General features: G+C 44.7%; 1 protein-coding gene across 1 annotated transcript in view; it reads right to left on the reverse strand.

The window, feature by feature from the left end:
- The window catches only part of SATB2 (SATB homeobox 2), a 340,208-nt gene that overhangs the window by 174,297 nt on the left and 145,433 nt on the right, over window positions 1–20,478 (reverse strand). The window contains exons 4-5 of the mRNA XM_086958615.1: window positions 4,602–4,728; window positions 2,650–2,773 (exon numbers count right to left, since the gene is read on the reverse strand). Of these exons, the coding sequence (XP_086814741.1) occupies window positions 2,650–2,773; window positions 4,602–4,728 (251 nt within the window). The remainder of the gene's footprint in view (window positions 1–2,649; window positions 2,774–4,601; window positions 4,729–20,478) is intronic.

A 20,478-nucleotide genomic window follows, 5' to 3' on the forward strand; every position in this document is an offset into this window, starting at 1 on the left:
TTGCATGATTAGAACATTTTGCCACCCACCAGTAAACTGCACCTCTGTTTTAGTTAGATGAAACATTATTTTTCTTGTCAAAATATTTTACTGATGTTCATTTAGGTTCTCTGCTTGTTCTCCCATTGGAAGTAGATCTGGGTATTTTCTGTAAATGCTTGGACTGCGGAAGATACATAATAATCGCCTGGACAAGGAGGTGCACGTACATGAGGAACAGGTCAGATGACAGAAAAAGAGAGGCCATTTGGAAGGGAGTGGTTTCAGCCTGTGCACCAAAAATTGGTGGACAACCTGTGCCAACACCCACTTCGTGCAGAGGTTGGTGATCCCAGTTTTCCTGATGGTGCGTCTCCCACCACCTCTGCCATTGTGGAAATCATCACTGCAAGGCATTCACCATCTCTCTCCATGCACTCCCTGTTGCTCTCTGTTGACTAACTGCATTTCCCCACCCCCTCTTTTGTGTTTCTCTCTATTGTCCCACCCCCCTCCCTGCAACTTCTGGGTTGGTTTCCCCAACCCCTGTGTTACTTTTGCCCCTTGTGTTTCTTCCGCCTCCACCTTTCCCCCCTGTGCTTTCGGATCCCCTTCCAAAGGTCTTCAGGTTTGCCCCACTCTCAAGGTTGCTTCACGGTGCCCTCCACACTTTCCCGCGTGTTTCTGCTCCTCAATCTGCCCATTGAAAAAAAAGCTTTTGCACGTTTTATTTTCATTTACCGATGCAGCTCACAACAGACACTAACAAGTTTTTTTCTAAAGCGCATGTGTCATTTTATAGCCGCCTGTGCATGCCTAGTTGCACGTGCCTACAAAGTGATGTGAGTGGCTACATGAAAAGCTTTTGCTTTTATGTGTTTTTACATTAGCCACACACTGCACACCATCACGGATGCTGTGCAGCATGGCTAAAAAACATTGGCAAACCCAATTACACGAGGTCCCAAAGGCGAGACCTATTGGCTTTGCCAGTGCTTGTTTCCGTTAGTAGTGTTGACATCTTATGTATTAGAGACCTTGGCCTCTTTGGTGAAAAGCCAAAGGTGGAAAGTGGAGAGCCGTCATTATTTCTCCCGCGCGCCTGGCTGATATGTTTGTATGTTTCGGTCCTGGCGCTGTGGGGCATCGCATAGCGAGAACTCACGCACCCAACACACCTTGCCAGGAAAACAGAACAATTTCAGAGCTAATGGCGGATTGATTGCACGGTCCCATTAGAAGCAATCAGAATCCCCACTTGCCACCGGGGTGGCGGGGAGAGGTGGGGGGCTCCTCGGGGAAGGAAGGAGGTAGTGGGGTGCAGGTGGTAACGGGGCTGGAACAGGCTGCGTTGCCAGCGCATTAATAAACAGGCCGACGTTACCCGGCGCTTTGCGTCCTCGGAGACGGTGCTGCAATTTGCGTCTGTCAATAATATATTAACCACTTGAGGGTTGTAATGACATTTCGCATATGGCAGGGTATTTTTAAAACGGATTTGTGAGCGAGGAATTGTATTAGAGTCAAACTCGAGGCTGTTAGTAGGCAGCCCCCTAGAACAGTCTTCCTGCAAAGATTACAGAGCCTGTACATTTATTTACTTTACTCTTCACAATGCCGAACTCTTTTTGCTTTATTTTTTGCTGTGCGAAGGCGGTAGATCTGAGACAAAAAAAAGTTGCTAAACACGAGCATGCCTACATAATATACTCTGAGGGCAGTTGTCCTTCTCTTAACCTGGTGCCACCCTAAAAGGTTGGTGCACAGGTCCCACTCACAGGGCGACTTAAAACTGAATGGTAACTCCCTTTACATTCACCCGATAACATTTTTGGATTTACCACATTTGTGGATTTTGCATTTATTTTAGTGAATTTGACATAGCCATGTTTAAAGATGGGCAGACCACCCAGCTGCCCCATCGGTGCCATGTTTGCATCAAATCTGGTGCCTGCTGGTACCGCGATGCCTATCGGACAGATGTGTTGTTTTGTTCTCGGTCTTTATGCAGCGATCCCTTTATTTACAATAATACAAATCAATAATCATATTTAATTTTAGGTTTCATAGCGTTACTTTTTCATTTTAATGCTGAGTGCTATACATGAATGGAAATACTGGGACTCTCGCGTGGTTGTTTAGTACTTTACAGCCGTACTCCGCGAGAGGTTTCACAGGCTACATTGTTACAGGCGCACTCCTTTCTGTGTTAGCTCCATCTGTGGCACTCAGTCGGTGGGCGTTAACTTGTGAGGGGCTTTAACACTGAGACAGACCTTCCAAATTTCCAAATATCTTAGCTGTGTGAGAGTGAGTTTGGAGGCTGTGAGGGGGTGGGGCTGTGAGCACATCACTGTCCTTCCACCAATGCAGAAATTGGGCGCAAGGAGAGTGGTAGGGCTTGACTAGACCCTCCTGAGCCCTCTCAAAAACACTTACGGAAGCTTGTGGGGCTACACTGCGACCTTCTGTGGAGCTATCAAGACCCCTGATGGACATCAGAAATGCAGAGCGTCCACATGCAAGCTGGAAATCCACTCGGTGTAGGAGTTTCCAGCTCACCCGGCCTTTCACCAGGTGATACTGAGTCCTCAACAGGAGGCCGTGTGAAGGGAGCTGATATAGTGTGACATACAATGACACTAGGAGCGATGGAGGTGCCATACTGACCTGCGACAGAGGGCATTCTTTGGCGAGTGTGCTCTGGTTCATCTCTTTGAGCAGCTCCCGTAAGGCGTTGCGCACCGTGGCGTGGTTCCACTGTTCTGCAGGCAGATCCTCGAGTTTGGAACAGCTGCACAAAGACAAGAATAGACCATTGGACCTTCCTCCTGTGAAAAATGTTAATTTCCTCTCCTCTAGCTCTCTCGTACTTTTAGCCAATCCTCCTTGGTTTCCCAACTCCACTGTCCACCCTCCTTCGTTCTCCAACTCCAGGGCTCACCTCTCCACCCCAAACCATTCTTCATCCTCAGCCTTTTGAGACGCTGTGCATTGTAGGTGTCGAGAGCTCCCCATGGACCCCAGTCAGTCTGAGGGATGTTGTACATGCACATGCAGAAGGCTCATCTGACTAAGACTAGTCGGTGAAAAGCCAACTAGAGAGAGCAGCAATAGGCCTGGAAATGAAAGGGCAGGACAGGGGTAGAGGTGCAGAGGCAGGGGGCGCTGAGAGCGCGGAGCGGGCAGGATTACTGAAGAGAGCATGCCTAGTGCGCTTGGGCTAAGTTAGAGGCAGAGATGGGGCAAGGAGAAAATAGGAGGTAGGACACAGTCAGAAGCAGAGATGGGACAAAGAGAAAAAGGATGGCTTCAGAGAGAAGGGGAAACAGAGCAAGGGAACCACGATCTTGGTGAAGAAGGACATGAAGGGAAAACAGTGCAACTCAGAGCGAAAAAAGAGAGAACAACAACAATGTAATTAAGGAGAAAATGGCTGACAATGTAATTGATGCTGTTCCAGTCCAACAACCATTCAGAAGAGGGAAAGTCTCAAGATTTCTTTACAGGCCAAACCTCCTCTGTTAAGGGCAATTGTGCCACATTACTCAAGATCTGCTTTCATTAATTTAAGAATAGGTCATCCCCCAAACTGCCCCGTGTAGACCTACTCCCAATCCTATTGCAGTGCAAACCTCAGCAGAGTTCATTACATAACCGCTTTCCATCTTCTCCACTCCTCAGTTTCCCTGGAACCACTGTGGATTGAACTGTGGCTGAAAAGGTAGCTGACGTCAGAGAGTAGAACGTGACTCTGCCTGAGCCACAGAATTTGGTCAAGTGAAAATGTTGGGATTAAAATACACATTTTGTTTGCAGAATTTAGACGACCTGCATCAAACCTTAACTTTTCAAATTCCGTTTCTACTGCAAATCTTATTGCAGACCAGCACTCGGTCCACTGTCACCCTTTGCTTCACAGGCCTTAGAAAATATGTCCTGTAGCAACCTGACAGACGTTTCCAGGCATCTTCTTGGGGCTCTCTGGTTTGCTTTCAGAAGGTTTCTATTCAGTGATAGAAATTCATCCTGGTAATTAATTTCCTCTGACCATTTTAGAGCATTATGATAGTTAGTGGCTACATTACTAGTGCCATTGTAATGACATCTAAGTAGCGGCCTGGATGTTGATAGAGCCGCCTTTATTATGGCATTTGCATCATTGAGTCTAGTAACTAATCGTAGTATATTAATTTATTAAAACACAATGCCATATCAGATCCCGTTTCATGAAAAAAATATCAGGCATACAAACATTAACTATACAAAGAACATATACAAAAAAGAATAAAATAGTAATCAGGTACCATTACCTGATTTCATTCCAGAACCAAGTTCTGAGTAAGACATAAGCACACAATTAATTTTTTGTAATTTTTAACCAGGGCTGGTTAAAATATTGTGTTCTGCCTGCAGAATTGGACACATTTTGGCGACTCTAAGTTACTTTTGTAAAATAGCATACTGGACAAATTGTGGAAATCGCTGTGTGGCGGAATTTTTCTCATGTGCAGGAGCAGATGGTAATTTGTTTGGCGCGAGCAAGAATGGATGTCAGTTTCCGTAGTAGCTAAATAGTTTTTTGATGCCAGGTCACAAGATAAATGTTGGGGGCCACTAACCTCTGTAACTGGATTTTGAGAGTAACCACATGGTACACATCCTGAAGCATGTCAGCAACAGTGGCATCTGGGGCATCCGTCACATAACTGAGAGGCATGGGGTTCCATCTGCCCACCTTGATGATTCCTGTAAGAAGAGGAAAAAAGGGTGTGAACTATGTCAAGAATGAGTAAACTAGTGCATGAAGAATGCTGTTGTAAGAGTTTTGGGAAGGCTCAACTTTGAATAGAGCGCACCTCTTCATCCTTTCCTTGGTTGAAGTTTTAAACTGACTTTCATATACATTTTAGGAATATGTGATGTGGGGAGCCCGAGCATCTGCACAACAACATGAGTTAGAGCAGAACACACACTGCAGCATTGACAGCATGGATACTGTGAAGGAGTGTAGAAACCAGTGGCGTAGCAAGGAGGGCTTGGGGCGCCATCCGCCCCGGGCGGCACAAGTATTGGAGGCGGCGCCCCCTGCTCTTACATGCGGCCATCGCAGGGTGGCACAGGCAGGAATCACCAGCACCAACCCTTTTACCTGCACCTACCATGGGTGGCAAATGCAGGGACCGCCACAGGCGGCTAAAGGTCTAGCTACACTACTGGTAGAAAGAGGTTAGAATAGATAGCTACATCGATCAGCGCTTTAGTGATGTCTTCCTTCGTGTTTTGACTGGTGGGATCGGTCCAGTATAATATGGAGAAGCAGAAGCAACAAAATGTGAGTTGGAGTTGAGTTAGAATGTCTATTAGACGTATGAAGGACAGTAGAGGTTAAATTAATGAGATAATTTATGAACCAGTAACACTCCATTCTGCAGTGTTTTAGAGATTTCCAGCTACCGTCTTCCCTCTCATACATCAACCTTTACTCTTTGACTACCATTTGCTTTCGCCTTTCCTCATTCCTTGCATCTTCCTTATCCCATCTTTTTTCTCATATAGTACTTATTTCTGTCATCCCTTGTCTTTTCTACCTTCCTCCCATCCTTGCTCGCACTCTTCCACCTTTCTGCATGCTTTCCACCTTTTTTTCGCATTTTCTTCCCACTTGTCCTTCATCTCTACTCCAGCTGACTTATTTCCTATAGTTTCTTCCTTTGTTCCATTCCTCAATACCATTTTCATTTCCGTGCTATTTGTCCTTCCTTCCTTCATTTTTCCTTTCTTACTTCATCAGGTTCTTTCTTCCTTGATCTCTTCTTTTTTTCCTTCTCCGGACTTCCCTTTCTTGCTCTGTCCTTTCTTCCACATCCTCTCTTACTAATTGTTGGAAACTGATTACTGGTTGAGAGAGTTGAAACCCTGCTGAAGCAGAAACCACAATCTATGTCAGGGTGAAAGACAATCAAACCTCAAATTAACCTGTGCTTAACCCACTGGTAGTTTGGCACAAAAGCAGTCAGGTTTAACTTAAAGGCAATGTGTAAAGTATTTATGCAGCACTACAATCAATAATATAGTGAAAACACAACACAAGAAAAATCCACAATAATTTAGAAAAATAGAGTAAAATGTAATAAATTATTTGACACTATAACACCAAAGATCCTATCAATAAAAAAGGAGATATGCAATGTTAAACATTTAAGTGAAAATAGTGCCAAAAAGCACAAAAACGGCAACTGTGTTTTTCTGGTCACACTGAACCGGGAAAAAAATGACAAGTTCATGCTGACCACAATGACCAGCAACAAGGACCTAGGTAGGCCAGCTGAACAGAATACCTTAAATCCTGGTTGAGGATCGATGCAACGTCTTTGCTTTGAGTTGCGCTGGCCGGCGTTGAAAAACTGTCAATGTGGAGGTAGTGATTTGAGGTCTTATGCCAAGTTGTGTGGAGCAGCGAAGTTAGCAGCTGTCAATGAGAGCTTTCTTTGCAAGGTCCTGCATTGTCGTTGAAGCTGCTGCAGAGGCTTGTGAAGACTTGCATAGCGATGCACCGAGGTCCATCACACTGGGCCGGTGCTGGTTAAGCCACTGGGCCTTGTAAGGGCCTGCATGGAGCTGAGTCACACTGCATCTAGCTTGGTCGGTTGTCAGAGTTTTCGACTCTCGAGGTGATGCGTGGTCCTGCGTCAGAGCTGCGTGACACTGGGTTGATTGTCAGCATCAAGAGGTACTACGCTGCACTGCCAAGAGTCAGAGAAGCATGGCGCATAGAAACCTGTTGAGTCCCTGTGGCTTTGAGAACAGGAGATCAGCCAAATGACAATTGGAGATCTTGGAGTCCTTGGACACAGGCAGGCTGATTTCCGCAGGGCAGCTCACATCAGAAGAGTCCTGGTGCAGCAACAGTAGTTACTTGGGCAGCAAAGCAGATCAACAGGCTAGGCTTCACAGCTGGGCAGTCCTTCTTCCTGGCAGAAACCACAGGTCCAGAAGTTATCTGAAGAGCTGGGGTCTGAGGCCCAATATTAATATGTGGTACTCAATTTGAAGTGAGAGAAGTTTCTAGAGGCTACTACCCCCTGGGGTGTCAGGCATCCCCTTGCTCCCTGCCCTGGCTCCAGCTTTTCTGGGAACACAAAAGACTATTGACAAACCCTGTGCGTGAGTGTTCAGGCAGGTCCTTTGTGATGTGCAAGTGTGGTTGGTAAAGCTCCTCCCCCTCATCAAGTCAGAGATAGCTCATCCTGCCAACACCTATGGCCCTTTGTCTCACTTACCAATAAAGAGGGCTTTTAATTCTAGATCTTTAGACACCAAACTAAACATTCCTACCTGCTCCTAATTGAAGTTATCACTTATGGCAACAGAATGTTATTTTATGGGAGTGGTAGGGCTTGCAGTAGAGAAATATGCACATAAGGGTTTTTCACTACCAGGACATGTTAAACATAAAAGTACATTTCCAAGTTTTTAGGAACACTGCGCTCTGGCCTCTGGACTGTTCAAGGCCTACTCTAGGGGTGAGTTATATGTATTAAAAAGGAAGGATTGGACCAGGCAAAAGTTTTTTTGCCAGGTCAAAATGGCAATTTAAACTGCACACACAGGCTGCAGTCCAAATACATGTTTAAAACTGCTACTTAAGTGGGGGGCGAAATCAGTGCTGCAGAACCACTAGTAGCATTTATATGCAGGCCGTGAGTACATGTTGTACCACATTACTAGGGACTTACAAGTAAATTAAATGTGTAAATTGGGTGTAAGTCAATTTCACGACATTTAATGGAGAGAGCACATGCACTTTAGCACTGGTTAGTGTTGGTGAAGTGAACAGAATACTAAGGCCAACAAAAATAAGATCAGCAAAAATGGATGAGGAAGGCAAAATGTTTGGAGGAAGACCGCCCTAAGGATGACAGGTTTAACACAACTTAATCCTTCTTAACTTTCTTCCCTCTTCCATCCTTTCTTCCATGACACTTCACGAAGCAACCACTAAATCAAACTTAGCTATCCATAAATAAATGAAACATATCGCTAAAAAACCTATCTGAACATCACAAACTAGAAATGTAAGAAGTTGAGGAACTTCACCCTTGGAGAAATTGGGTGAAGAATATTTTCAACTTTGTCTTCATCTATCATAAGCAGTTCAAACCCTTGGCATGCATCCCTTATAAGCATTTTCTGCTCCTGGATGGTTTGTGGCCTAGACATCCTGGAACTGGAAAGTGTAGCAGTCTGCAGTCATCTATCTGTCACCAGGTAAGATGGGCTGAGGGGGGAGTGCTGAAAGGGAAGTTGTGGTGGTTTTGCCGAGGACTATTCAACTGGGGTGGTGGGGTATGGCTGACTGCCGGTCCGGGGTCCAGGGAAAGGAGCATTTAATAGGTGATGGAGGGGAAGGAGTTTGGGACTTTGGTGAAGGGAGGGAGGGGCTCTCAAGGCAGGGAAAGGATGCAAGTAACACCCGTCACCCCACCACCCTGAGCAGCCCCTTACAGTGGGGAAAATGTTTCCTGCTGCCACAAAGGGCCACTCGAGCTTCCATTTTTGCGTTTTGTTAGGTTTATGAGCTTTGCCCATTGCGAATTTCACTAACTTTAACGATAATTTTGTTAACTTTGCAATCAAAACATCGCTGGATTTAATAACAATAAAACATTACTTAACAGGGCATGACCAACAAGAAACATAGTTACAAACAAAACAAAACTAAATGCAACATTGAGAAAAATAACACTAAACAACATGTAAAAATAAACAAAAAACACTAGCAGAAATATCAAGCAAATCTAATCCAGTTAAATTATGCAGAATAAAACTAGACAATGTACAACACGGGGAAAACATTGCTAGCATAGCAATAATAAGACATAATCAATTATGACCAAATAACAAAAATGAAGTAAAAGGTCAAACCATTACTAAACAAATCAAATCAAAGAAAAATAATATAAACAAAAGATAGGAAAACCTTTGCAATACTTTTTACTGACTAAATCTGTTACTTCAAAATACATGTGGATTTGATCAAGAGGTGGAAGTGCAGAAACTACATGGACACTGCACTCCAGCCAATCACGATGGACCTTCAGCATCACTGCCACTGTTTCTAAATACAGAGGCTCACTTAGCCCCATGCACTGCCGGTGCGTCAAATTTTGTGATGCTCCGGTGGCACAGGAGCCTGCTTCATATTTACCAGGCAGCACTAAGCCACTTTTTTGGTTTAATGCTGCCTTGTACATATTGTTCTATTGAACACAGTTTTCTGCATTAAAGGGGTGTAGAATGGATGTTGCTGGGGGCATTCCCAGCAGTATCAATGGCTTTTTGACACTGCCCCAGATTTACATATAATCGTAACTCTGAGGCAGCACCAAAAACGTATGCCGCCGCAGGGGAGGCATAAGAGAAGCACACCAAGGATAAACATCTTTATTTCTCCTTGTTTTTCCTTTTTCTATGTGTGCTGCATTCTGCTGCACACATAGAAAGAGGAGTCAGCATCTTGTGTTTATTTTTGTGCAGGAAGGTTACCCTGCCTGCACAAAAACAATTGTTGCTCTATGCAGGCACCCTTTCATCCTTGGTGCAAAGGTATCTGCGTTGGCGCACGTCAGCCAGTTGCACGTCAGCGCAGGGTAAAAGGACAGGAATGATTGATATGGCACATTCCTGCCCTTTTAATTTGCCGTAGGGCAGCACAGGAGGAAGGTCTGCGGTGCTGCCATGCAGCAAAAACGTATTCATTAGGCCCACAGTTTTTCAATGAGGCCAATCAATTTATTTTCTGCACCCATGGGTGCCCATGGTTTCATTTGAGTAAATCGAGTGATCCAAGTGCTCCGGAAAAGTTTTATTGCACCCTCTAGTGAGGTGGCCCTTCAATGCCCTTGCGTTTTCCCCGCTTAGGTTCAGGCCTTCTCTGTCCTTATTGTGAATCATTTGTTCCTGGTGGGTGCATCACATTTTAGCTGCTCCCTCACCACATTGGTGCGCCATGCTTTCACTCATGTTCATCATTTGAGTGGTAGACCTAACAACCTCTCGGGGTCGCCGACATACCAAAAGTACTGTTGATTTCCTTGCAGGTCAGACAACCTCTTCAAACACCTAGACTGCCTGTGCTTTAAACTCCACTTCTGGTATGTCCTCATAAAAGTAGACATCTTCTTGCTTACAGATCATCAGACATGTTTAGCCGCATTTTCCAGCAGGGAGTCCAAAAGCACTGATATGTTGAGCAGGATTTAATCAGCCAGAGTATAACTGTTCCTTCGCACCGGTCTTGGCAAGAAGGCTTTGCAGCTTCACCTCTGAGGTTTACCATAGGACGCAACAGAAGGACGCCGTTTCTCTGCCAGCTGTTAGCTGGGGTGCACGAACAGCGATTTCATGTGTGGGTGAGCAAGAGTTAGTCACAGATAGCGCATAGCACAGCTGATATGTTTCCGGCTTGAAACCAGCTATAAAGCAAATGCAAAGGCAAGACTTAGCACTTGAAAGCCAACTGAACACGGGGTCTGTGTTCTTGGTAAATTATGGAACTTCAACCGAGGTACTGTGGATAAATTAGTAGTCCCAAGGTCACAAGGAGAAGCAAGGACCTTAGCTCATGGCTTTTTGCCTCCAAAAGTCTCTGTTGAATATTCCATTGCTTATAAGATGCTTTTATCCAAAGCGCTTACATAGAACATTTTCATCTTTAGAATTATTATTGCACAATCAAAACAGGTACTCCTTTTGCCAACCTCAGAAGAATGAAGGGCTGAGGTGAGCTTTTATGATATTCAAACCTGCAGCCTGCAGATCAGACACAGATCTCAACAAACACTCGTAGAACTATCTGACTAGCCACATCCAATACAGTGACGTAACTTGAGGCCCCCCCTACAAAGTGCATGAAGGCCCCATGCTCCGCACCCAGTCAGGAGCTCTCTGGTTAGGGGCCCATGCACAGTGCCAAAAGGGGCCGCCTGTAGCTCTGGGGTTCACTCGCACCGTCTGGGCTCCAGGGGCTAATGTTATGCCACTGATCTGATCGCGGTCTGGTGCGAGGTGTGGGGTCTCATGCATGCAAGATGTGGCCCCAAATAAAAAAATTAAAAAGGGGATGACAACAGCTGAGACTTGAAGAGCATACTATTTCTATACTATATATATATATACTATATAATATACTATTTCTGCGTGAAATAACCCTCTGGTTCAAAACGGTTTGATGGAAGTCAAGGTTACTGGTTAATCCAGTAGGTATATGCTATTGATGGCTATTGGAATCAGGCATGTGCTTTCAAGAAACCATTGCCTGTGTTTACTCTAGGTTTTGTGTCAGATGGAAAGAACAGGAAGTAGGTGATACAATTAGTGGGAGGGTACCTGAGTTCATGTGGCTGGCTGTTGGGGTCAATAGACAGACAAGATGAAATTAAGTATTGTTAGGTTGCAGGGATGCGATTTAAAACGAGGAGAAGTGGTGATCTATGGATTGAGATGTGGGCAGTTTGCAGCAATACAATAATAGAGAATAAGGCAGACAGTCATGTGGCTTATAGTATGATACTCTTAGAGAGAGAAGGACTGCAGAGGACGGAATTAATGCAGAGGGTCATGTTCTGAGACACACTTTAAAATGAACAAAAGCGCTCACAAGCAGTCTCAACTGGTCTTCCTACATAAGGCCTTTGAGGTTGCTGTTTGCACTGATTGAACAGGGCCAGATGCTTGTCCAAACTGTGCAATCATTGCGAACTGCATCGTGCACAATACAAGCGGTGGTTTTCTGCCGCTTGAGTAGATTTGTACTCGAGCGGTAGCTTTCTCAACGCGGACTGGTAGTTTCGCATTGCGAGTGGTCGCGAGCATACGCGACCACTCGCAATGAGAAACCTGACCTTGGCCCACTGAAGCAATGCATTCTATGGCTGGCTACACAGACCAGCACATGTCACAACTGCTGGTTGTCTTGGCATCTCAGTTAAAGTTATCCTGAAGAAGAGGCTCACTGCCTCCAACACCATACAGACTGTCTTCCTGACAAGAGTTTCAAACACAATTGTCTAGCCCCAAGATATACATTTGACAAATAAGAACATGATACATAGTTTCGACATTCCTAGATGACATGTTCTCTGTGATCTGTTCTTCCTCCCAGACATTTGATCTGGAAAATACCCAATCGTAGCCGCAGCAAACTACAGTGCATAATTGCATGAGCAGCTGTGCACAGATATGAAGGTGTGTCCAGATAAGCCTTATAATCTTGAAACCAAGGAATTGAATTCCTTCAACACATACAGTCTGACCTGCAAGAATGAGGGGATAGATATTAGTTACATTAGGTCTTCTGTCCCTTCAGGAGAATAAGTGGGATTACTATATTTTTGGTATTCATAAACTATGAGAGTTTAATTTTACTAATAGTAATTCTACAACTACTTTGACTCCACTCTCGTTGTAGAAACTCCACACATAAAACTATAGGTCTATCCTATTCTTTTAAGTGCAGAGTTATCCGCCCTGACTGCGGAGACTCAGCAGTCAAAAAATAGCTATCAGTAAAATGAAACTTATAGTTTGTGAATTCAAAAAACGTAGTGAGCTTACACAAAAGTGTCAGTTTCCTTTGTGAATCAGGCCCTGAGTGTTCACTACCTCAAGGCCCAGGATCTTTAATTCATAGCAAGGTTTTTAGGAGTGTATTAGTCCACGTAAAATATCCAGGGCCGCTCAGGCACAGTTCTTCAATTACGTTTTGAAAAAACATGTATTGGTTCCTTCTTCACTTGTGTGGTGGTGTGTTTTAGATCCATAATGCCCTCAACCGAATTGAGAGAAGGCTGAGGAAGGCCTGGAGCACTCTTCCAACATTTGCCATCCAAGCTATCACAAGTAAACTCTTGCCAGCTGTGAGTAACACCAACATCTGTCCTAGACCTATCACACTGAGAATCGCCCTGACACAGCAGAAGGAACCAAGGCTGGCGTGTTAGGAACCATGCACGCTGTCTGCGGACAATGCCTACCCCTTACCATGTCCCTAACTTTTTTGTAGTTTTTTGGGTAAACTGTTGAGCAGCCTTTTGGTATCAGAGAGCGGGAGAGGGCAAGAACTTTAGCAACATTCAGGAAATGTGTGCACTGATCGGGAGAAGCAGAGTTCAGAATAGTTGGAAAATACGTGAGGTCCACTTAAAAGAAATTAGGAATGAAGGATTGCTTCGCTAAACCATAATTAAAAAAGGTTCGGCAATTTGCTGTGCTTCCTGACAAGATGGTATGGGAATGTTAGGGAATTGACCTCTGTAGAGAAGGCAAAGTACGTCATATCTTCAGGTAAGTCGAGAGTGTTCCATGTGCATCAGCAGTATGCTGTGTAAACTTTGGGTCTCCTTTTAGATTTCACCCCTTCTAGAACTTCACAAGAAAGAAGTGCTCTACTCACATACCATTTAACAATGGGCGTAGTTCGCGTAGTCCCGCTACGCGTAGCTACGCGAAGCTACGCGAAGTGCACTTTGCACTATGCGTAACTACGCAAACTGCATATCGCGGTAGGGAAATGCTGTTTGCAATGATTGAACAGTGCCAGATGCTTGTCCGAACTGTGCAATCATTGTGAACTGCATCGTGCACAGTACAAGAGGTGGTTTTCTGCAGCTCGAGTAAATTTGTACTCGAGCGGCAGCTTTCTCAACGCGGACTGGCAGTTTCTCATTGCGAGTGGCTGCAAGCATACGCGACCACTCGCAATGAGAAAACTGACCTCCTCGTGTTGAGAATCTCACCGGGAGGTTTATTTTCCACGCTCGCGATTGCCAACTTGATGTTGCAGATCGCGAGCGAGGAAAAAAGTCTCGCCGGGATGTTAATTTTGCAAAAAATGCCCACTACGCTATGCGTTTTTGCACTGTGCTACGTGCGATTCACGTAGCGTGTAGTTACACAAACTACGCACACTCCGTGTGCGTAGTGTAGTTTTCCGCTCAGGGTTAATGCTATTGGACGGATAGGAGGCCCGGCCATCTTAGCAGAACTCGAGAATGTGATTCAAATCTGGTGAACCCTTGTGGAGCTGCACTATCTACACAGCCCCTCTCCCAGCACTGTTGCTCATGTGGGGCATTGACTGGGACACTCAACATTATCAAGCACTCGAGTTCGAAACCCATTTTCTGTAAGCACACGAGGTGGGGAGGGATGCCTCAGCAAATGGCAGTCTCAACCGCACCACCATCTCTGGCCTACCATCTGCACCCTGGGTACCTACCTTTGGAGCGTAAAGGTATTTACCTCCACTGTGTCAGCTGCATGCTATTCCTTCCCTACTCCGTTTGACTCCCTCGCGCTGTCCCGTGCCCATCGTGCCGAAATGTCCCGGGGTGCTGTGTCGCCATAGCATCCTGTTACCTGGGAGGCTGATGGTGCACGTGCTCAGCTCTTGTTCTGCGCATCAACGTCACCACAGATACACTGTAGGGTCTAGTGCTTTAAATGGGCCGGTACTGCCCGGTACTGAGTACCAGCACTTTTTTATTTTGAGCGGACAGTACCGGCACTTCTAACAAGAGAAGTAATACTTTTAACTGGAGAGGACAGACACTTCTCGGAAACATGCAGGTACTCTGATACAGAGTATCTGCACTTCTATTTTTACATTTAAAGCACTGGTAGGCAGGCCCCTGTTACCTGGGCTGAACTTCCAAATCAGTCTCATTGTCCCACAGTCAGTTATCTGTTGCATCGTGCCGTCACAGGTAGTCACTCCTGGATAGATGTCACACTCAGTAGTCCGTTTGCAAAAAAACGAATTATTGCCCTTTGCCGCACTAACAATGGAGAGCTGTTATGCAGGGCATACAACCAACTTCATCCTCTTCCAGGGCACTTCCAAACCTGTTGGTCAAAAAAGGAAATACTGTGCAGCGCAATAAAAGAATGTTGCCCTCCCAGATCACATAATTTGGTTATATGTGGAAACAGGACTTGCAATTCAGACATGATTGTCCCACTAACCACACATTAACCAATACATCGCTTTTCATCTCTCGCCAAGACAGGGTTCTATAAAAAGTTACAAATATATTAAATAAGAGGAGTGGAATTATAGGGAAAGGGTAAGTATACCACTTTAGTGCAAACTATGCATTTTAATATATACATTATTTCCAGCTGTTTCTGCTGTAGGGCCCGTGAGCATGTGCGCGCGCGAAAGGAGGTCCTGGCACGTCTGTTATCATGTCTCACGTGTCAGACAATAAAAGCATCTTCAGACCTGGCACCATCGCATTGGTAATTTATTGATGCTATATTTTATGGCAAGCAACAAACAAGCAAACAGACCAAGGACACTTTTTCAAAAGACAAGGTGGGATATGCTCTCACTCAGAGACCAAGAACAGCAGAACGCCCTCCCCAGGGGGCTTCCATTGCAGCTGAGGGTTGGCTCGACAGGGGACTAAGAAAGGGGTTTCAAAGGGTCTGAGCCCCAACTTCAAAGCGAGCTTTAAAGTTAAACACTTGATCATTGCTTACCTTTTGATAAAGCTTGCGTCCTTGCAAGGGGAACAAAAGCTTGTAGTGTCCCAGTCTGCCTGGGCAACCAACAGAATCTGTGGGGAGGTGGGGGCCAGAAATATATGCAGAAGTCTGAAGATATATTGGAGGGCAGTACAGACGAAGGAGTCAGCCACATCTCAAATATGATTTGAAGCAACCTACCTGGCAGCATGCAACTCTATATAAACTCACACTACCAGAACATAACATAAAGCCTTTGGTACTTTCAGGAGAGAGACCAAGAAATGAGTGCTCATGGAATCCGAGCTCCCTGGCACCCGTGTAAACAGGCTTAGAACACTATGGTCGGCTGTGTGAGAAGCTCGCCCTTTTGTGGCGGCCTTGTGGCACTGGGCTGTCATTCTGATGTTTCACCTACCCATATCCTTTACATTTCCACAAGTATAGAGACAATCCAGTCGACAGTGTAGGCTTTGTAAACAACTCTTTCCCTGCCAGCATCGCCTTAACCCCTTGCGTGCGCATGACGGAGGCACGCCGTCATGAGCCACGGGCGGCGTGTGCTCATGATGGTGTGGTTCCGTAATGCGGCTGCCACTCTGCCCACGCGGCATTAATTCACCGCCCCACTGAACTCCCTCCATGGGCTACTACTGACTCGAAGGATTGGACTGTGAGCTGAACATTTGTTGCTGACAATTGCTGGGACCTGTAAGTCATCAGTTCGAACCCCGGTAAGGTTAAACCAGCCTTACGTTCTACTTCGATGGCTATGTTGAGTATTGTCAATGGGTAAGCATCATTAGCTGGTAATAATAGGAGGTGGGATAGTAGTGTTTATTTAGGGGTAGGATACGAGAATAAGGAACCAGCTACTGGTAATAGGACTGAATACAGGTAGAAGAGCGGAATAGGGTTAGAAGATTGGTTATTCATTTTAAGGGGAAGCGGATTTTTTTGCATGGATAGATGGTGACAATCTTGATCCCATCAGACCCTCCTCAACAGACTCAACCACATCAGCATCCAGGGAAACACACTAAAATGGATCTCATCCTTCTTCACAGGACAAACTCAGAGAATCAGAACCTAAGACCATTACCTGCGGCATCCCCCAAGGATCGTCCCTCAGCCCCACTCAGACAAAACCTGCATGACACCACTTGCAGACATCGTAATATCCCATGGGCTCAGCATCATATGCTATGCAGACGATACAACTCATCCTCTCTCTCACCGGCAACCTCTCCGCCACCAGAACTAACTTTCGCAACACCATGACCAGCGTCTCTGACTAATTGAGGAAAAACTGACTGAAGCTCAACACGGACAAGACAGAAATGCTGACCTTCAGGAAGAACACTTTCCCGTGGGACAGCAGCTGGTGGCCCTCTGAGCACTGTACACACCCACAGACATTCCTGCAACCTCAGCATAATCCTCAACACTGAACTCTCCATGAAGTCCTAAATCAATGCAGTCGCCACATCATATTTCCACACCATTCACATGCTACAGAAAATCTTCAAATGGATCCCTATCAACTCCAGGAAAACCATCGCCCAAGCCCTCATCACCAGCCGCCTCTACTACGGGAATGCTCTCTATGTCAGAATCACCACCGAGCTCTTCAAATGACTCCAGACCATATAGAACGTAGCATCTAGACTCATCCTCAACCTCTCCAAATGCACCCACATCACCCCCCATTTCAGCAACCTCCACAGGCTCCCCGTCAAGAAGAGATGCCTTTTCAAGCTCCTAACACCAGCCTACTACAACCATCGCATGAACTTCCACCAACCCGCCAGATACCTGAGCTCCACCTCCCGGGACCTTGCGCGTACCCCCGCATCTGCTGCAGCAGAGGCCGCACCTTTTCCTACCTCACCACAAAAGCCTGTACCGACCTGCCCTTCCACCTCGGAGCATCTCCCTCCTTGGCGGAATTCAAAAGAGAACTCAAGACCTGGCTTTTCTAATTAGACACCTATACGTCAGTGCCCGGATACCCTCGAGGTGAGGAGCTGCACCATACAAGACTTACTGATTGACTGAATGATTGATCTTATGACAGGGAGTACCCAGAGTTTGATTGTCTGTCTCAACAGGCAATGCTTTAGAGTAGGATGGACATAGAGTATCTGTTGCTGAAGTTTAAGGGTGAAGCTGTGGTTGCCCTCTGCTACTGGCACTGACAACAGCTGACAATTAGTGTCCCTTTTCATACCAAGAGGGGGAGGGTACGTCTTATCCTATGTGAGTTAAAAAAGATATCTTCACAGTCGACAAATCTAAGCATCATGCACCACCGGTTGTTCTATGGATGTTCACTTCTGGTGCTCCACAAATGCTGCTGTGCTTAGGCCCACACTGTGGTGTGTACAAGCTTCGTTTTCGTCGAATGCAGGAGAAGCTGTCATGCCCAGTGGCCTAGCAGGGATGCCTTGGCCTTAATGCAAGAAAGGAAAATGTGCCTCCTATTTTCTGAGTAAAATACAGTCAAATATGAGGCCCCTCACAACCCTGTACACTGGTGCTACTGCACCTGCAGCAATATTGATAGCTGCACCCCTGCTCAGATGTTTCTAAAGTCGTCGATGGTAAATGAGAGGGTTCCATGGACCTGCTACTAGTCCAGTACAAAGAGGTATTTGACAGATGACTGATAACACAGCGCCTCTTTATAAGACTTTACCTTATTTTATGGATACAATTTAAAAATACTGGCCCAAAATATGTCTATGTTGCTGCCCTTTTTAAACCACATACATGGAACAACATAACTACAGCAAATAAGTACATGATAAACAGCCTGGCATCAATATTGACATGCATGGCATGTTACCAGGAACATAAATGAACAACTTCATATCTAACAATACCTAATCTCATCTAGTTCATCTATTAGTCCCACTAAACACCTGCATGAGCACACAAACCTCCCACTAATGATCACATCTAACTCCTATGAATTTAATCCTACCACAAAGAAACTGAAGTAAATGCATCGAATGATTTCCTTGAGAGCGCAAGCCAATTCCCAATAACCAACAGTAAGCAAACAAAACTAATAACCTTGGGTTCTGGAGCACGTGCTGTCTGGACTAAAGTGATTTGTCTCATCAGGGGTATAACACTATAAAAAGGCAATTGCAAAATAATACAGTATGAACCTAAACCAGGAAGTGCCAAACACAAGCAAATAGAACTGGGACAATTGCATGAACCAGGGGTCTCCAACAAGTAGCTCGGGAACTACTGGTAGCTTTCCAGTACTCTAGAAGTAGCTCAGTGAAAATAATCTGGAGCTACTAATGATTTTGACCATTGTTGCAGTAGCGACCACCTCAAATATAATTACAATAGTGATCACACCTTGAAGGATTACTAGAAGTGACCACCCAAATCTATGTCATAATATCGTGTGACAAAATGTTGTAATTCCAAAATTTCAAATCCAGAATATTGACTAATGCAATATCATGAAAGTAAATATACTTAGGTAAGTATGGATATACTGTTCTTAACTTCACAACTACATACCTTGAAGATACATATATCTTCAAGGTAAATACATACATACAGTTAAATACTATAAATACTTAGCTTCATTGTATTGTGGCGGTTGATGTTCTGGACACAATATTTTGACTGGTCGATATTTAAAACGCAACTTTGTAGTAGAACCCTAACCACCCAAACGCCTAAGACAGGGTTACTAACAGAAATGTTAAAAATAGTGTTATCAATATACAATACCTGCACATGACTAATGAAATTACAGCCACATCAGAAGGTGCCCAAAGGAACCATTAAATATTATCAGTTTCTCCAAATATATATATTTTTTTAATCTAATATGCCATTTGTATATTGGATTAACACACTCAAAGAAACCATTGTATTTAACTGGGGGAAACTATTTTTGCTTCAAAAATTATTTTTTTATGTATGGTTCCCAAATGCTGCTTGGGATTTCCTGATTACAAATGTGTCACATGGACAGATTCTAGTCCTCATCTGCAGGTATTGCTGTCACATGCCAGGGTTGCCCACCATAATGCCAAATATGCCTAAATTATGTCAAGAATATCCTCCTTTAGGTCATGGCCACAATTGTGCCATGGCTGTCCACCATAATGCTAAGAAGAACCACTTCATCTTGTCAGTCATGCACATTACTATTCTAAGGATGGCCACAATTATGTGATAGATGGCCACAAATAGGCCAGGCATGCTCATAATATGTCAGGAGTAGCTGTCATGATGCCATCATTAGTCCAAGGATGCCCAACAAATGCCAAGTTGTACCATTTAATTCTAGTGCCAATATTATGTTAGGAACAGCCATAATTATGTCATATATGAGCCCCTTATATTGAGAGCACGATATACACTTGGTGTTCCCTGACACCAGAATAGATTGTAGGGGGAAACACTGTCTTTCAAGAAGCGATACAACACCAGGCACACCCACAACATGTACATATGTATATAAATACATATGCATAGAGAAAAATTTAAACAAGTACACATACATATGTGCAGTCCCACTGTCTGAGACAAAGAAGGCTTTAACCTGTCTCTCAATCAATCCTCTGCTTGCTTTGAATAAAGGGCTGCTAATGGACGGTCATTACATACTTCCACTCTTTCTCTGGCAGTTCCACACTCTATTAACTCTGACTCAGTTTTCACAGTTACTGTATGATCAATACAATGGGGCTTGTAAAGCGACCAATCTTTTTGTGATTTTGATGAACTGAGAGTGGTGACAGTTGCTTATGTTGCAGGTACTGAAGGCTGTCACACTGTTTGTGTGTAAGCATAAGGCCCTGACATTCATTTGATTGTCATCCATTCTAAGAATGGAGATGAGTAGCACTATCATCTTCAAAATTGGTAGACCCTCTCAAATATGTACTGTGCTGGGCTGCACTTCGGCAGCTACCATTAGCTCCCGAA

Source organism: Lissotriton vulgaris, chromosome 2_1 (assembly GCF_964263255.1).
Source record: "Lissotriton vulgaris chromosome 2_1, aLisVul1.2, whole genome shotgun sequence".
NCBI classification, from domain to species: Eukaryota; Metazoa; Chordata; class Amphibia; order Caudata; family Salamandridae; genus Lissotriton; species Lissotriton vulgaris.